The 15,633-nt window shown below is 43.1% G+C and overlaps 1 protein-coding gene across 3 annotated transcripts in view; it reads left to right on the top strand.

The window, feature by feature from the left end:
• The window catches only part of POLR1A (RNA polymerase I subunit A), a 271,640-nt gene that overhangs the window by 193,513 nt on the left and 62,494 nt on the right, over positions 1-15,633 (top strand). For all 3 annotated transcript variants that reach the window (XM_029592763.1, XM_029592762.1, XM_029592764.1), the window contains one exon: positions 7,534-7,663. In XM_029592763.1, the coding sequence (XP_029448623.1) occupies positions 7,534-7,663 (130 nt within the window). The remainder of the gene's footprint in view (positions 1-7,533; positions 7,664-15,633) is intronic.

Genomic DNA, 15,633 nt, shown 5'->3' with positions numbered 1-15,633 from the left:
GTTGTTGACAGGCATATCTAATGCAAGGTTTCAGGCTTCATGTGGAACCGCAAAGGGTTTCTGGACCCTAGATGCTAAGCAAGGCCATTAGATGGAAAGCCCATACAGTTGGGCCGCCACACTGAAACTGTACTTGAGTAATCATGCAAGACGTTTTCCAAGTGCACAGTTTTTCTTATTAAAAATAAGTCCGATCAAATATCCATCCCACAGATACTGTGAAAGCAAAGCAAGGCTAGGACCTCTACTTCCCAGTAGAAAAGGTGCTGTGTATTCTAAACTCAAATGGCGTGAACAACACCAGAAAATGTGCAACACAAACTTTAACCGTTCTGAATGTTGAGGTATAAAGTAATAGAAACACCTAATAAGATTTAGTACAACCGAGGTAAAAGAAAAGAAATGTATATATACATACATACACACATGCACACTCCTAAAAGAGAAAATCTTTCAGTATTTTAGCCATATTCAAAGTCATTTTTTAAGACTGTCCATAACCCCTTCAGCCCTTCAAATGTCTGCATTAGGTCACAAAAAATGTGGTAGTAGGTAGCAGATTTTCAAATAATTTCTGCAGCATGGTTTGGGACTTGTACAGTACAAGGTTTTGAAGGCAAAGGCCCAATGTAAAATAAGTATAGAATAAAATCGGATTCTACTATCATGCAGACAGATTCCCTTCATCATTTTCATGCCATGCTCATTCAATCTTCATAGTTATGCAGACATACATAACCGAAGGAAAGTTGTTTGGGGGCCAGAATTTATTTTTTTTTCAGAGAGCCAGAGAGACTAGGACGTTTTCACATAGCCTGGTTCCCCCCCCCCCCCACATCATTCTGTAACTGTTCATGAGCTTACAGTTCTCCTTTTTTTATCTGTATAAAAATAAAACACCCAGCATTCATGCCACCTTGTGGGAAGGGGAGTCTCATCACACACCAGCCCCCACACCGCTAGGCAGGTCCAGGTTGCAGACATTATGGGTTCTGGAGGGAGCTGTTGAAGGTTGGATGGACGGTGCAACATTCAGGAAGATACTACAAGATAACCTGCTTCAGCCTGCTAAAAACTAAAACTTCAAGTGACGTCATCCCTCGAGCATGGACGCTTAAGGCATTAGCTCCCCTCATACTCTCCACAATCTAAGTAAAATCGGCGCAATCGCCTCAGTGAAGTCTGTGCTACAAGAGGAGCCTACGATGACTTCCTGAAAAAAAATCGGTGGACTTAAAGCATTTTTCTTACGAGACTGGTGGATCGCGTTTCGCGGCCTTGCTTGCCTCACCGGAGCCTGGGGAGGAAGTAATGGCGGATGGGCCCTCGCAGTGCTGCGAGGAGGAAGAACACTCCAAAGGATGATAGTACAACTGGGAAAAATTTGTAGCCCACTAAAGAAGATTTTAAAAGATGGTTCCAGGAAATACAGAAGGACATAAAATCCATAAAGGAAGATATGCAAGGGGCGTTGTCCGAATTTCGCTCTGAAATGGGAGACTTTGGGAGGTGTGTCGAACGTGGAAGCAGCCATGGAAGATCAAGCAGCAGAGGTTACACGGCTGAAAACCGAAATTACTGAATTAGAAAAGGCAAACGCAGAAGTCACGCTTAAGGTGGAAGATCTTGAGAATAGATCCCGACGATCCAATATCCGAATACGGGGAGTGCCTGAATCGGACAAGTTTTAAGATGTGGGTCTGGTGGTACGTAAAATTTGCCATGCCGTTCTCAATGAAAGAGATGAGGACTTTGAACACATGGACACTGATATTGTTTGGATAGAGCACACAGAGTGCTGGGTGCACCAAAAAAGAATGTTCCAAGATTGGTTTGGAGCAGGAGAAAAATTTAGTCCTACAAAAGTACTTTAGAAATAAGGTATTTAAGTTTTGTGGGCAGACCATCCAGGTCTTTCCTGACGTTTCTAGGAATACCCAGATGAGAAGAAAAATGTTTCTTGCTTTAAAAGAGAGAGTAGTGGCACTTGGTGCCACATATTTTCTCAAGTTTCCTTGTCGTTGTATAGTAATGTTTAATAAAAATAAATTTGTATTCCTTGAGCCTACACACCTAGAAACTTTCCTAAATGATAAAGAAGGACGAGATGTTATCACAACAGATTAAAGATCCTGGTAGTATAGATAAATTACTCCACATTATTTCATTTGAATGAAAAATTTCTTTTGTTAAATTGCTAAATGCCTCCCATGATGTGGACTTTATTTAGGAGTACATGTAAAAAAAATTTTTTTTCTTCTTGAAGTACATACGTATGTTGATAATATGAATGTAACTTAAATTTCTTTTTTTTTATTCATTGTAAAATGTTTAAGAAATTTAATAAACAATAAATTTAAAAAAAAAAAAAAAGAATGTTCCAAGGGACATTATTGTGTGCGTCCAAAGTTTTCGAAAGATAAGATTATGCAACAAGTGCGAAAAATGGGCTCAATTACATGGGAAGGGCACAATATTGCGCTTTATAATGATCTGGCAGCTGTCACCCTAAAGAAACGAAAGGAGCTCCAAAATGTGACGACGTTGTTGAGAATGGAAAACATCAGATATAAATGGCTGTATCCTTGCGGATTGGCATTCACAGTTGGTGGAATGACTTCACGAATACATTCGGAGTCTGAAGCGAGATCGATATTGGAAACAGCAGGACTCTCTCTTCCAGAGGTTGGGCCGTACACACACAAGAAACCCGAGACAGAACGGCCCATATGGCAACGTGTGGGTACTCGACTACGGCAAAAATCTGCGGAACAAGGCCTACCAAGAGCAGGAGTTGAGTTAAGGAAATCTGAGGAATAAAAGTGACTATTCAAGTTGACTAGCAGTCGACGGACTCCCAGAGGACCCACAATGGGGACGGCCTACTTCACTAAATACTTTGTTGAATTATGGTGGTTTGAATTGGAAATATGGATATCTAGATATTTTTTATTCTTTCCATAGGGAGAGTATTGGGGGGGGGGAGGGAGGGAGGGCTCATTCCCGGAGGGTAATACTGTTGTGGCGGTGGTCTATCGGGGGAAGGGGGGAGGGCTTTAACCCGGGACAGGGGGTGTAGGACGGTGGAGGGGTGAGAAGCCCGGACACAGATGGGATATTTTGGGGGGCGGTTGTGGTGGAGGATGAGATTAAGATGGAGATTAAGATGGAGGGGAGCACTCACAGCTAACAGACATGCACAGACTTTGAGGATCTATACTAATGATGTCCCTTAAATTTGTATCCTTGAATGTCAAGGGATTAAATTCACCAAATAAGCGCTCTATTTTGTTTAGAGAACTTCACATTGAACGCCTCTGTAGTGTTCCTACAGGAAACACATCTCCGTAAAAGGCATGAGAGATTACTTCACTCGCCCCAATATAATCCTATAATTTTGGCTGCCAGTACACTGGCAAATAAATACTTAGGGGTGGGGATTCTTGTATCTAAAGATATAATGGTGCAGATTGAATCCGTGTATAGGGATGAAGAGGGACGCTTTTTGGTTGTGTCACTTTATATTAACAAAGAGCTATATGTTTTAGTTAATGTATATAGCCCGAGCATGCTTCAGAGAGAACTATTTCAGAAAATAGACAGGGTATTACTGCAAACTAAGAGTGGAAAATTGATTATAGGGGGGGGGGGGTGGATTTTAATATGGTATGTAACCCTAAAGCAGATTGCTCAAAAAAAGGGGGGGGGCATTATTTCAAACCTGATCGGATAGCACTCCAGCGATTTATGATCAAGTGGCATTTAGTAGACATCTGGCGAGTTAGATACCCCACAGGGAGGGATTTTTCATTCTATTCTAAGGCCCATGATACATACACTTTCTGGTGGACTACTTTCTGGTGGATAAATCGTTAGTAGCTAATTCCAAGGAGGTGGGAATCGGGACCATTATGTGGTCAGATCACACATCTATATGGTGGGAATTACAGGGGCAATCATTTGACAACGGATGCAGATTTTGGAAAATAAATGATTCACTACTAAAGGAGCGAGAAGTGGAATCACAAATTAGGATGGATATAAGGGAATATCTACACAATAATGAATCACCGGATATAACCCCAGTAATACTTTGGGACTGTTTAAAAGCTGTAATCAGGGGGCGTCTGATTGCCATGGCTTCTCATAAAAAGAAAGAGAAAACTCGTCAATATTCGTTTCTGAAAGCGAAGTTAGTGGAAGTTAGTGGAAGTGGAAAAGGCATATAAAAGGACGCCTACTAGACGTCTCCTAAAGCTTATTTCAAATGAGCCAATCATTCCATTGCAGCTGTTGTTTTTCCCGACTGTTGATTATCTCCACATTATTATTTGTAGAAAAATCTTCTGAATTTATCTAGTACTGGCTGTTCTCACCGCTGTACTCAGCTGTACTCAGTACTAAATAAATTCAGAAGATTTTTCTACAAATAATAATGTGGAGATAATCGACCATCGGGAAAAACAACAGCTGCAATGGAATGATTGGCTCATTTGAAATAAGCTAAGTAGTTCATGGATGGACTTTTTAATTGCTGCATATAAAAAAAAAAGTTGAAAAAAATATTGTTGCATATAATATCCAGCAATAAGTGACTTATGATTAAATATAAGGCAGAGTCTTAAAGCGTCAAGCTATATCGATGAAGCCTATTATGATGGTCACTAACTCTTAATTTAGAAATTGTCTTGTCTCATTATCAGCGTCAGTAAATGTTGCAAGTGGGGATGTATGTTGGACTATGTGTAAGGTAGGAGAATATTATGTCCCATCTTAAGGGCTTAAGAGATATCTTCTGGTTATCTGGGAAGATTAGATATAAATCAGATCAGTTATCCCCATGCACGGATTGCACCTTGCAAATTTGGAAACAATGGAAGAGTGCCCTTTTGGATAATAGAAGGTATACACACTCCACCCCGATCAGGTGGTGTGAGGATTTCCCGGTTGGGAAGGATGGGAAATTGTTTCAGATCTGGGCAGTCAAGGGTCTGACTACCATAGGCTAAGTATGGTGCGATCAGGGGATTCTGCCATTGACTGAGTTAAAAGAGCTATTTCATCTGAATAAGGCAGATCAATATGCATACTTGCAGTTACAGCATTTCCTGTCTGCAAAACCAGTATGAGATGATTTCTTAAAAGGGAAATCGTTGGTGGAAGGATAGTGTGAAAAAGCACACCGGATAAAAGGAATCATATCTAAACTGTATGCTATTTTAAATGGGGTCCTACCACACAAAATGGGCTTCATGGGTGCATGGGAGAAGGATTTGGCGTCTCCCATGTCAGTGGGAGATTGGGATCTATGCTTTCTGTCTATAGGCTGCAGTTCCATTGCTTCGCAAATGGTGGAAAATAGTTATAAGGTCCTCTCTAGGTGGTATATCACTCCTTATAAACTGAGTAAAATGAAACACACCCTAAGTAACCAATGCTGGAGAAAATGTGGCCAATCAGGTGATTTTTATCATATGTGGTGGGGCTGCCCCGACATTCACCGATTGTGAGGTCAGGTGGGACGCTGGATACAAGACTTGCTACAAACACCCATATCTCTGGATCCTAGGGTGTTTCTTTTGAACTTCCCGATGGAAGGCAAGTCTCCCACCCACAACGCATTTATTCGGGCGGTCGCACATGCTGTGCGTGGGAAAATTGTGAAGCACTGGAAAGCAAGCAAGGCACCTTCCCTTGCTGCGGTGATTCAAAGGTTAAAATGGATACAATATATGGAGCAATTAATGGCGTTAAGGAGGGATACCATGCAAAACTTCAAGGATACATGGCAAGCATTTCAGCAATGAATGCAGTCCAATACACCATAAATATGGCAGTGATCTATAAGGAAATGAGGAAGCCGGCTGTTGTGGGAAGGACGCTACCCTGGTCCGCAGAAAACTAAGATCGGCACGGTCTCATGTGGGTGGATTCCTTTATGATTCAGTTCAAGGTACCTTCATTCGATCAACAGCAGGGCGAGGATAGGGTGTCCTGGGTTTGGAGGGAGGGTGGGGTTAATCTGACTCTCAAGGGAAAAATTGAATTATAAGGGATTTGTACTTAAGCACATGGTTAACTATACTAACAGGTTGATGTGCATAACTGTAGAGGTGGTAGCCGACATGATTTTTCAGTGTATGAATGTTAATCACAAGGACAACCAGTTTGGATATAATGCTTGTTAACTTTAATTCTTTATGAATAAAAAGTTAATTACAATAAAAAATAAAACTTGGGAGAATGTCCACCTTTCAGCAGGACAATGATCCCAAGCACAAGGCCAAAGCAACACAGGAGTGGTTGAACAACAAAGGATGAATGTTCTAAAATGGCCACGTTAAAGTCTACATCTTAGTCCAGTCGAGAATCTGTGGCACTATTTGAAAATTGCAGTCCATAAGTGTCATCTAATCACCTGGGAACAAATTTTCCAGGAAGAATGGGCAAACATCACTTTCAAAAAGTATGCAATGCTAGTAGAAACTTTCCCCAACAGACTCAGATCTATTATTGTAGCAATAGGTGGTTCTACCAAGCACTAGTCTGAAGGGTTTGAATACTTATGCAAGCAGCATTTTTCAGTTTTTAATTTTATTTTACAAAAACTTGCAGAGAAATGATTTGTGACTTTGAAAATGTACTTATTGTTTTGCAATAAAAATACTATCTAGAATAATCTGTGTGTCATTGGTAATTCACACAAAACTGCTGACTTTGTAGGGGGTTGAATACTTTTGCAAGCCACTGTATATTAATCACCTCTTGAAATGCAATTAAAAAAAAAAGGAAATTTTATTTAGTAGAAAAAGAGAGATGTAAAAGAGGAAATCTCTCTTGAAGAAATCTCTCTCCTGACAAAATGTGTATGAGTAGAAATTTTACTTTTAAGTAACCTTGAACCTGTGCATAGAAATTGTCCTAACAGTGCCACCAGAAAAGAACTGGGTATACTGTACTGGTATCCTCCTTAATTAAGTATGTAAGAAACTTTTGGTTCCAAACAGCAACATGATTTTTAATAGAAGGTCATGTAAGACTTTAGTTTCTTGTGGTCACCTTTTGTTGCATTGTATTCTTTACCTCAGGACATGTGAGCTTAGACTGATGTCACTCGCTATGAATATGCACAATGTCATGTCTGAAAAACGTGTGGACTGCAATGAAGTCAGCTCTCTTTAATTAAAAAATAAACAAAAAAAACCCCCTTCTGAGTCATACCTGACTCATGGCTGGTTTGGAGGGTTTTTGTTGTTGGGTGAGGTAATTTTTTCAGTTGTTTTTAAAGAAATAGTTTTTTTTACCTTCTGTCTCTAAAATATCGTTTGGTGGGTGGTACTGGAGGAGGGGTGATCAGAGTTAATGTGATCATTAATATATATACACCCTCTCCATACCTTGACTTGCTTTCTAAATTCACCCAAAGGTTTCTCATCAGATCTTGTGACTCTAAACCCTGTCCTTAACACCCTCAGTGCTGTTTGCTGTTGGGATGCCTGGTGTATAGCAGGGCCTGTGTTCATCTCATTTCAGGTTCTTTAAGCTCTTGCTGGAAGCTATTAAGAAGAGGAGCTCAAAACTGGCTTCCTTTAGAGCAGTGAGCACTCGGAAAGCAACCCAGCGGGATCTGGATGAGGACACCAGAGGACTCCAAGCAAACCTGGTAGGATATATAATTACTTAGCATTATTTGGATGATGCTGGTTTAGCTAAACTGTAATTTGCAGAGTTACAAGTATAGTACTTCAAAGAGCATGCAATCTTAAATCTGTATACAGGAATGTGTTTTCAAGGTCATATGTTGAAAATGTTATTTCTTTTAACATTCTAATTTCTTGCCCATGTCTATCTACTCTTATGGTAGGAAGACTGAGAATTCCTTGTACAGTATTATAATTCAGTTGAAGTCTTGGGAGGGGATGTCTGTTGGTCCCAGCTGGAAAAAGAAGTGAGATGGCATACCAGATGCACAAAATTTCTCTACATCCTTGCTCTGAAACCATATAAATGGCATCAAAATACACTCTGTTCTTCACAATGCACTAGAAGACCATTGCAACACTGCCTTTGTCTAAGCAAATTTATTTTTATTTTTTAATTTGATTTATATTCTGCCTCTCAGACATTTCAGAGCAGATCATCATTTGATACTTGATCAAATTAGGAGGAAATGCCAGAGATAACATGTAAAGTCATTTTATGCGATCTAAACCAATGAATTATTTTTTTTTAAATAATTTATCCTGTTTAACAGAACCCTGGTCTCATGTGCTTCACCCTGTGCCTTGTGGGATGACTGATAAAGTTATAGCTGAGATTGTAGTAAGAAATTGCCACAAACAGCGTCAGTGCTAAACAGAACCTAGCCCATTTGCAGTGGGTGGAGTGTCTGAAGAGTAATGGAAGGAATCCACTTGCCCGTCAACCCATGCTTAAGGGACTTTCATTTTTCATTTTATTTTTTCATAGGAGTTTGTGTTGTTAGAGAGGTAGGAAACTCCAGTCTTGGAGTGCCACAAACAGGCCTGGTTTTCAGGACTTCCACGGTGAATATACATCATATATATGTATATATATGTGTATATATATATATTTGCATACAATGGAAGCATTGCATGCACTGCTTCCTTATGCATATTCATTGTGGATAATCTGAAAACCAGACCTGTTTGTGGCTCTCCCGGATCAGAGTTGCCTACCTCAGGTTTATTTATTTATTTGGTGATTTTTGTATACCGGCATTCATGTCAATACATATCACGTCGGTTTACAACATAAATCAAATGTTGGTTACTACTTTTGCGTAAAAAAGGAGGATAACTTTTAAAACAAGTTCATTTAAAATACAAAATCTGTCTCAGTATAAGACAAAAACTATGGGTCAAAGCACATCTTAAAATACAAAATGTAACATAAAAGGAGTAGCACTAAAAATTATAATAAAAGAAATCAATCATTATTGTTAAAGGCTTGGTTAAAAAGCCAGGTTTAATATAATAAAAATGGGAGAAAATCAGTGGATAAAATGGTAAACCCCACACACACACACACACTTATTTTCTCCATTCTTTTTCGACTATAATAAACACTCATTTATTCCTAGGAAAAATAAAATATATTGAAAATGAATGTCTTTACCCATTCTGAAAAAACATTGATGTTATCGGCAGAGCCCCATCTCTTTCCTTTTCTCAGGGTATGAGGGAGCAGTTCTGTTATTTTTAACACTCACAGAGACAACAGATGGGTTTCACTGCCATGTAAGAGGGCGAGCCATCTGAAATAAATATTGAAAAAAATAATAGGAAGGATGGAAAGCAGAGTAGGAGTTTACTAAAGAATTTAAACACATGTATTTAAAAAAAATATCCTCCTTTAGCATTTTACTTACAGCATTGGTAGAAAACCCAACATGAGTGCCAGCAGTACTTCTGATATGGGAGTCCTGTAAAAAAAAAAAAAAAGTCTAAGGATGGCATTGGTCATGTAATTGGGCCAGTGGTCCCTTGATTTCCTATGTCGGAGTACAGCTAGCACACTGACTAATGGAAGTGGTGCCTTTGAAATTGGCATGATGCACAGGTATTAGTGAGCAACGCTTCTCTATAAATTCTAACATGAAAACATTTCCTCTTTATAAATAAGACCTGGCCTTTACAAGTCAATTAAACTGTCAATATACTATTAAATGGCACAGTAGAATTTAATTTGTCAAATGTTTATTCAGTGCTGTTTTACTTCCATTCTGCTAGAAGTGGATGTTTTTGTATGTGCATGTACACAGCCAGACTAATCAGTAATCACAGGATGTGGTATAATTAAGTTGTATTTACTAAACACTTTGTCTGTGAGTTATAGTAACCTCAGTGCTTTTAATACGGTATATAAATCAAACTTCCTTAGCATGTTAGTTTAATATAAAACGCAGTGAAAATCCACTGGTGTGCAGGTCAGATCTGCAGGGGTCTTGAGAGATCCTGCGTGTGAGACCACTTACAGAATGGATAGTGGTGGTGGTGCTTTTTCTGCTCTGCTTGCAGCTGTCTCTTTTGGTTGTGGCAGTGCCAGTCAGCCCATGCTGTGGAGACTTTAGCTATCAAGCGCTTGACCACAAGCATTCTTAGATCATTTTTATTTGTCTACTCCCACAGGTGTGCTGCTCTGTTGCATATCATATTGTCATCTGTAAAAAGACACTTGCACTAACTCCTCTGCAGTATCAGTCATGTAAATGTTGAACAGAACCAGCCCCAGAACCGATCCCTGATGCATCCTGCTGATTACCTTTCTTTTCTCAGAGTGAATGCGATTTACCACTATTCTGTTGTCTACAACCCGTATCCGTTTCTAATCCAGGCAACCACAATGGGGCTTCCCTTTGGCTGCTCAGTTTATCATCAAAAGCTTTGCTGAATTCCAGGTATACCAGAAACTACCCTTGATCTGTTTCACAGAAGAGATTCATAAATAAGCCAAGCAACCTAGGGATGGATTTTCTGTTGGTAAACTAAATTAGAAACTAGTTGAGCAATAAGCAAAAGAGGGTAGCGATAAATTGAGTTTGTCTCAAAGAAAGGGGAGCTATCGGTGGATCGATCTGTCCTGGGTCCAGTTCTGTTTAGTATTTTTGAGTGATATTTCATAGCAGTTGCTTGAAGTAATTTGTATTTATGCAGATAATACAAATGTCTGCAGCAGGGTGGATACTCCAGTAAGAGTAGAAAAATGAGGAGTGATCAAAGAAAACTTGAATGATCAAGGGTTTTGCACCTAAAATTCAGTGGGGTGGGGAGGAGGGAGTGTAGTGACACTACACTTTTTTTAGGTGCATAGGGTAGCGGTACAAGATAGTGGAGTTAGGAACTAATGTGCACCAGCTAGGAGAAATCTTTGGGGTGATCATTTCTCCTAGGACAAGCAGGATGGTAGTCCTCACATGTGGGTGACATCATCCGATGGAGCCCTGCATGGAAAACTTTTGTCAAAGTTTCTAGAAACTTTGACTGGCTGACTGAGCATGCTCAGCCTGTTGCTATCCGTGCATCGACACGAGGTCCTCCTTCTGCCCTTCTTTTCCATGGTGCAGTAGTCTCGCAGTTGGTGGAGCTCCAAACCCTCGAAAATGTTTTCTGTCTTTTCAGGGTTTTTTCTGCGTCTGGTTCCCCTTCTCGTTTGGTTCCTCCGTTCTGTAAGTACCCTTGGCTTTTGCCTTCGTTATTCACGGTTTATTCCTGACTCCAGCACCGTGATGCCAGTCTGTCATCGACTGCACGCCGACCTCTTTTTTTCGAGGGTGTCACCAGGTTTTCGACAGTGCCCCCAGTGCCCGTGGACCGTGTCCATCATGGATCCGCATGAGGTGTGTATCCTCTGCCTGGGGGCCTCGTATGACATCCAGGGGTGTCTTTTGTGTGACCAAATGGCCCCCAAAGGGCGTCGTGTGTGCCTGGCTAAAATGGAGAAGCTCTTCGGCTCTCCAAAACCCTCCACTCGGGCTTTGGTATCCTCCACGCCCAAAGACCGCAGGGAACCATCTCTGTCTCTTCCCCTGACGGTCTCGCTCTCCAGTACCCCTAAGGACTGGGAAGAGGGAAATCGATCCTCTGTGTTCTCTCCCCTCCCCCTAACCTCTGGGTCATCACCTTCCTCGGCACCGGGGAAAGACCGGGCCAAGCACAGGAAATCCAGGGAAGCATAGACACCAGTCACCGTCCCGCCACGGGTCCGATACTGGAGCAGCATCGGCAGCTGTCAAGCTGCCATTGAAGCGGCACCGGCCACCGGAGGCTCCATCCTCCAGTGTCCCCAGTAGCCCGAGGCATACCCCACCTGTAACGGTGTCGGGCGCCGGGCCTCCTCATGAACCTTCTGAGGATGTGCCGGTGACACTTCGTCCTCCTCCATCAGTCCTTACTACCCAGGACTTCCAGGAGGAGTTGGACCGCAGGGTGCAATCGGCAGTGCTCAAAGCGCTACAGCGTCGAACTGCTGGCACCACCGGCCCCCATACTTGTGCTTGAGCCTCTGCCTTCCATGCTCGCCCCCCTGCTAGAGCGTCTGGACGTCCTCTTGGCATCCTACCAATGCAACTGGTGCCCCAAAAGCCTCCGATGCCTCCTCGGCCGCTGACACCCTCCAACGGGAGCAATCCTAATTCCCGGGTCCTCCAAGGAGAATGAGGCCTTGGGTTCCCTGGGCGGCTGCTGGTTCCTCCCAGCATATCCAGCCAATGCCCCCCTCGATGCCCGGGGGTCCATCGATGCCGCCAGTGCCCCCATGGTCTTCAGTGCCCTTGGGGGCCCAGGCCTTCCATCCCTCCCGGTCCCCTGCCCTCAGCATCTGGGCTCCAGCGAAGAGGAGGGTCCCTATGACCCATGGGGCAATGACTCCTCAGACTCGTCCTCAGAGTTCTCAGACAACCCCCTCTCGGATCCTTCCCATCCGGAGGAGCGGTGTTGCTCTCCGCCCGAAGACTTATTTGCCAGCTTTGTAAGGGCTATAGCAGGTCATCCCCTTCCAACTCCTGTCGGAGGTGGATACTCGTCACAAGATGCTGGAGGTCCCTCCAGTTCATCGACGCTCCAAAGGAGATCGTGGTGGTGCCGGTCCATGACGTCTTTAAGGAGCTCCTCCTCCATATGTGAGAACACCGGTGTCTGTTTCCCCGGTGATCAGGAAGGCTGATGCGACTTATCTAGTTCCAGAGGCCGTGGACTTTGAATGGCAGCACCTACCCCACCAGTCTGCGACAGTGGAGTCCGCACTTAAAAAGTCCATACAATCCCGGACACATGCTTCTGCCCCTCCAGGGCATGAACACAGGGAGCTCAATGGCATAGGAGGAAAATGTTCCAGGGGGCTATGCTGGTTGCTTGTATTGCGTCCTACCAGCTATACATGACCCAATTCAACTGCAACCTGTAGAAACAGGTCCAGGAGTTTGCGGAGGGCCGTGAGAGCCAGGGCCCACCCGAACCTCCAGGCCCTGGCTCTCACGGTGTGGATATTGAGCGCATGATCCTTCAGCCCTTACAGCTCTTGGATGGTGTCTCCAGGGTCTTGATTGAATTCCGGAAACATTCCACCCAGAAATCTTACAGCTCAAAGTGGAAGTGTTTCTCCACCTGGTGTGGTGGCCATGGACTGGATCCTTTCTCCTGTCTGCTCCCCCACCTGCTGGATTACCTTTGGCACCTGTCCGAGTCTGGCCTCCAAACCAGCTTGGTCTGAATACACCTCAGCGCCCTCAGCATCTACCACCAGTGTTGCTGGGGTGCCCATTTCAGTCCAGCCACCGGTCGGGTGTTTCATGCGGGGCCTCGTTCAACTGATGCCCCCGCTTTGCCTTCCAGCAACCCCGTGGGATCTCAATGTTGTCCTGACGAGGCTCATGCGGCATCCGTTCGAGTCTCTCAAATCCTGCAACCTGAAGTTCCTCACCTGGAAAATTATGTTCCTGATGGCTATTACTTCTGCTTGCAGGGTTAGTGAGATCCTGGTAGTGGTTACGGACGTTCCCTACACGAAATTCTTTCATGATCGTGTGGTGCTGTGAACGTATCCAAAATTTCTACTGAAGGTGGTGTCTGCTTTCCACATCAACCAGTCAATCATCCTTCCCATGTTCTTCCCACGGCCTCATTCTCACTTGGGGGAATGTGCTCTCCATACCCTGGACTGCAAGCCAGTGCTCATTTTCTACTTGGACCGTACAGCGAGTCATAGACAGTCTACCCAACTCTTTGTGTCTTTTGACGCCAATAGGCTGGGAACAGCAGTGGGGAAGCAGACCCTATCCAACTGGCTAGCAGATTGCATTGCCTTTTGCTACGTGCAGGCAGGCTTCCAGCTGGCTGGCAGGGAAAAGGCTCACTCTGTGCGGGCTATGACGGCATCAGTGGCCCATCTGTGTGCGGTCCCTGCTGCCGAGATCTGCAGAGCTGCGACCTGGAGTTCTCTCCACACATTCGCAGCTCAGTATTGCCTCGATAGGGATAGTCGCCAGGACAGCGCTTTTTGGCCAGTCTGTCCTCCGCAATCTATTCCAGTCCTGAATCCAACTGTTTTCATTGTGCACTCTGTGGGACCAGATTGCCCCTGTTGTTCCCACAGTGCCGCAGTTGTGTTGTGCCCGTTGGCACCTTGTTCGGCTACTGTGGGTCCCTCTGATCACAGGGGGCAGTCTGAAGCTTCGTAATCATCCACATGTGAGGACTACCATCCTGCTTGTCCTAGGAGAAAGCACAGTTGCTTACCTGTAACAGGTGTTCTCCTAGGACAGCAGGATGTTAGTCCTCGGGAATCCCGCCCGCCTCCCCACAATGTTGGGTTCACCTTCGGTTTGTTATGTTATTTTTTCTTGCTCGTATTTTTGCTATATTACGAGACTGAAGGGGGGACCTCGCATGGACACCATCGGATGATGTCACCCACATGTGAGGACTAACATCCTGCTGTCCTAGGAGAACACCTGTTACAGGTAAGCAACTGTGCTTTCTGATAACCTTAAGATAAAAAAAAAACAAACAGTGTGACAGGGCATTGGTGATAGCTAGTTTGGATAGAAGGGTATTGCCAGTAGCAAAAGGGATAGTGATCATATTTTTCATAAGTCATTAGTGAGACAACCTGGAGTACTGAAGCCAGTGTTCAACCATGTGGCATCCAGCTAAATTAATCATTAAACTTATTTGGCTAACTTACAGTATACCAGATATTCAGCAGTGCGGACATGCTACTGAATATACCCGGCTATTGGGAAGTTAGCCAGATAAGTTTATCTGGCTAACTTTAGACCTTTTTCAGGAATACCTAAATTTAGCTGGTTATCGTAGCTAGATAACGCCAGATATCATTGTTTATCTGGCTAACTTAGCTGGATTAGTAGTGCTGCCACTGGAGCGCCTCTGGGTTATCCAGCTAACTACTTAGCTCAATAACTTGGAACTGATTTGAAACCCTAGTGTTGACAAGCTAAGTGCCAATCTTAGCTTGATGTGCCATATAATCAGGAACTAATATTAGGGCTTGTAGAGCTGAAGTAATATGTTCCCGCAACAAAGTGCATGTTATCAGACATGTGGCAGCATTCTGCACCAACTGTAGAAGCTGTAATGTAAAGGCAGGAAACCCTGCATAGACAGCATTGTGATAATCAAGACTGTTAAGCACCATTGTCTGAATCACCGAGAGAAAAAGATCCGGCTGTGACAAAGGGCATAGATTAGGTACAATTTTCAACTTGTAAAAAGGTGCTCTAAACTACCCTTTTTAAGTGATAAGGTTGTATCAAACATAACACCAAGATTCTGAGGAGAATGGACAATTGGCAACTGCTGGTCCTTTTATGAGAAGAATGATGGAATGCCATCGGTTGGGAAGCACATCAGATTCATGATATCACTTTTGTTTAAGTACAAATTTATTATTCTGCAGCTACTGTCCAAGAGTATCAATTACAGTGGAAACTGTATGCATGTTATATTGGGGCTACAGTGTATATATTACTCCACAACTCACAATCCACTATATCCAGTTTTCCTCCCCCTCTATCTTGCATTTTGGAAAAAATAATGTAATTAGTGGACACAATTGATTAATACTACATCCATCTCCTATAATCAAGTTTGGTAG

This window comes from Rhinatrema bivittatum, chromosome 1 (genome assembly GCF_901001135.1).
Source record: "Rhinatrema bivittatum chromosome 1, aRhiBiv1.1, whole genome shotgun sequence".
Classification (NCBI taxonomy): Eukaryota; Metazoa; Chordata; class Amphibia; order Gymnophiona; family Rhinatrematidae; genus Rhinatrema; species Rhinatrema bivittatum.
This window is presented reverse-complemented; position numbering and strand designations above follow the sequence as displayed.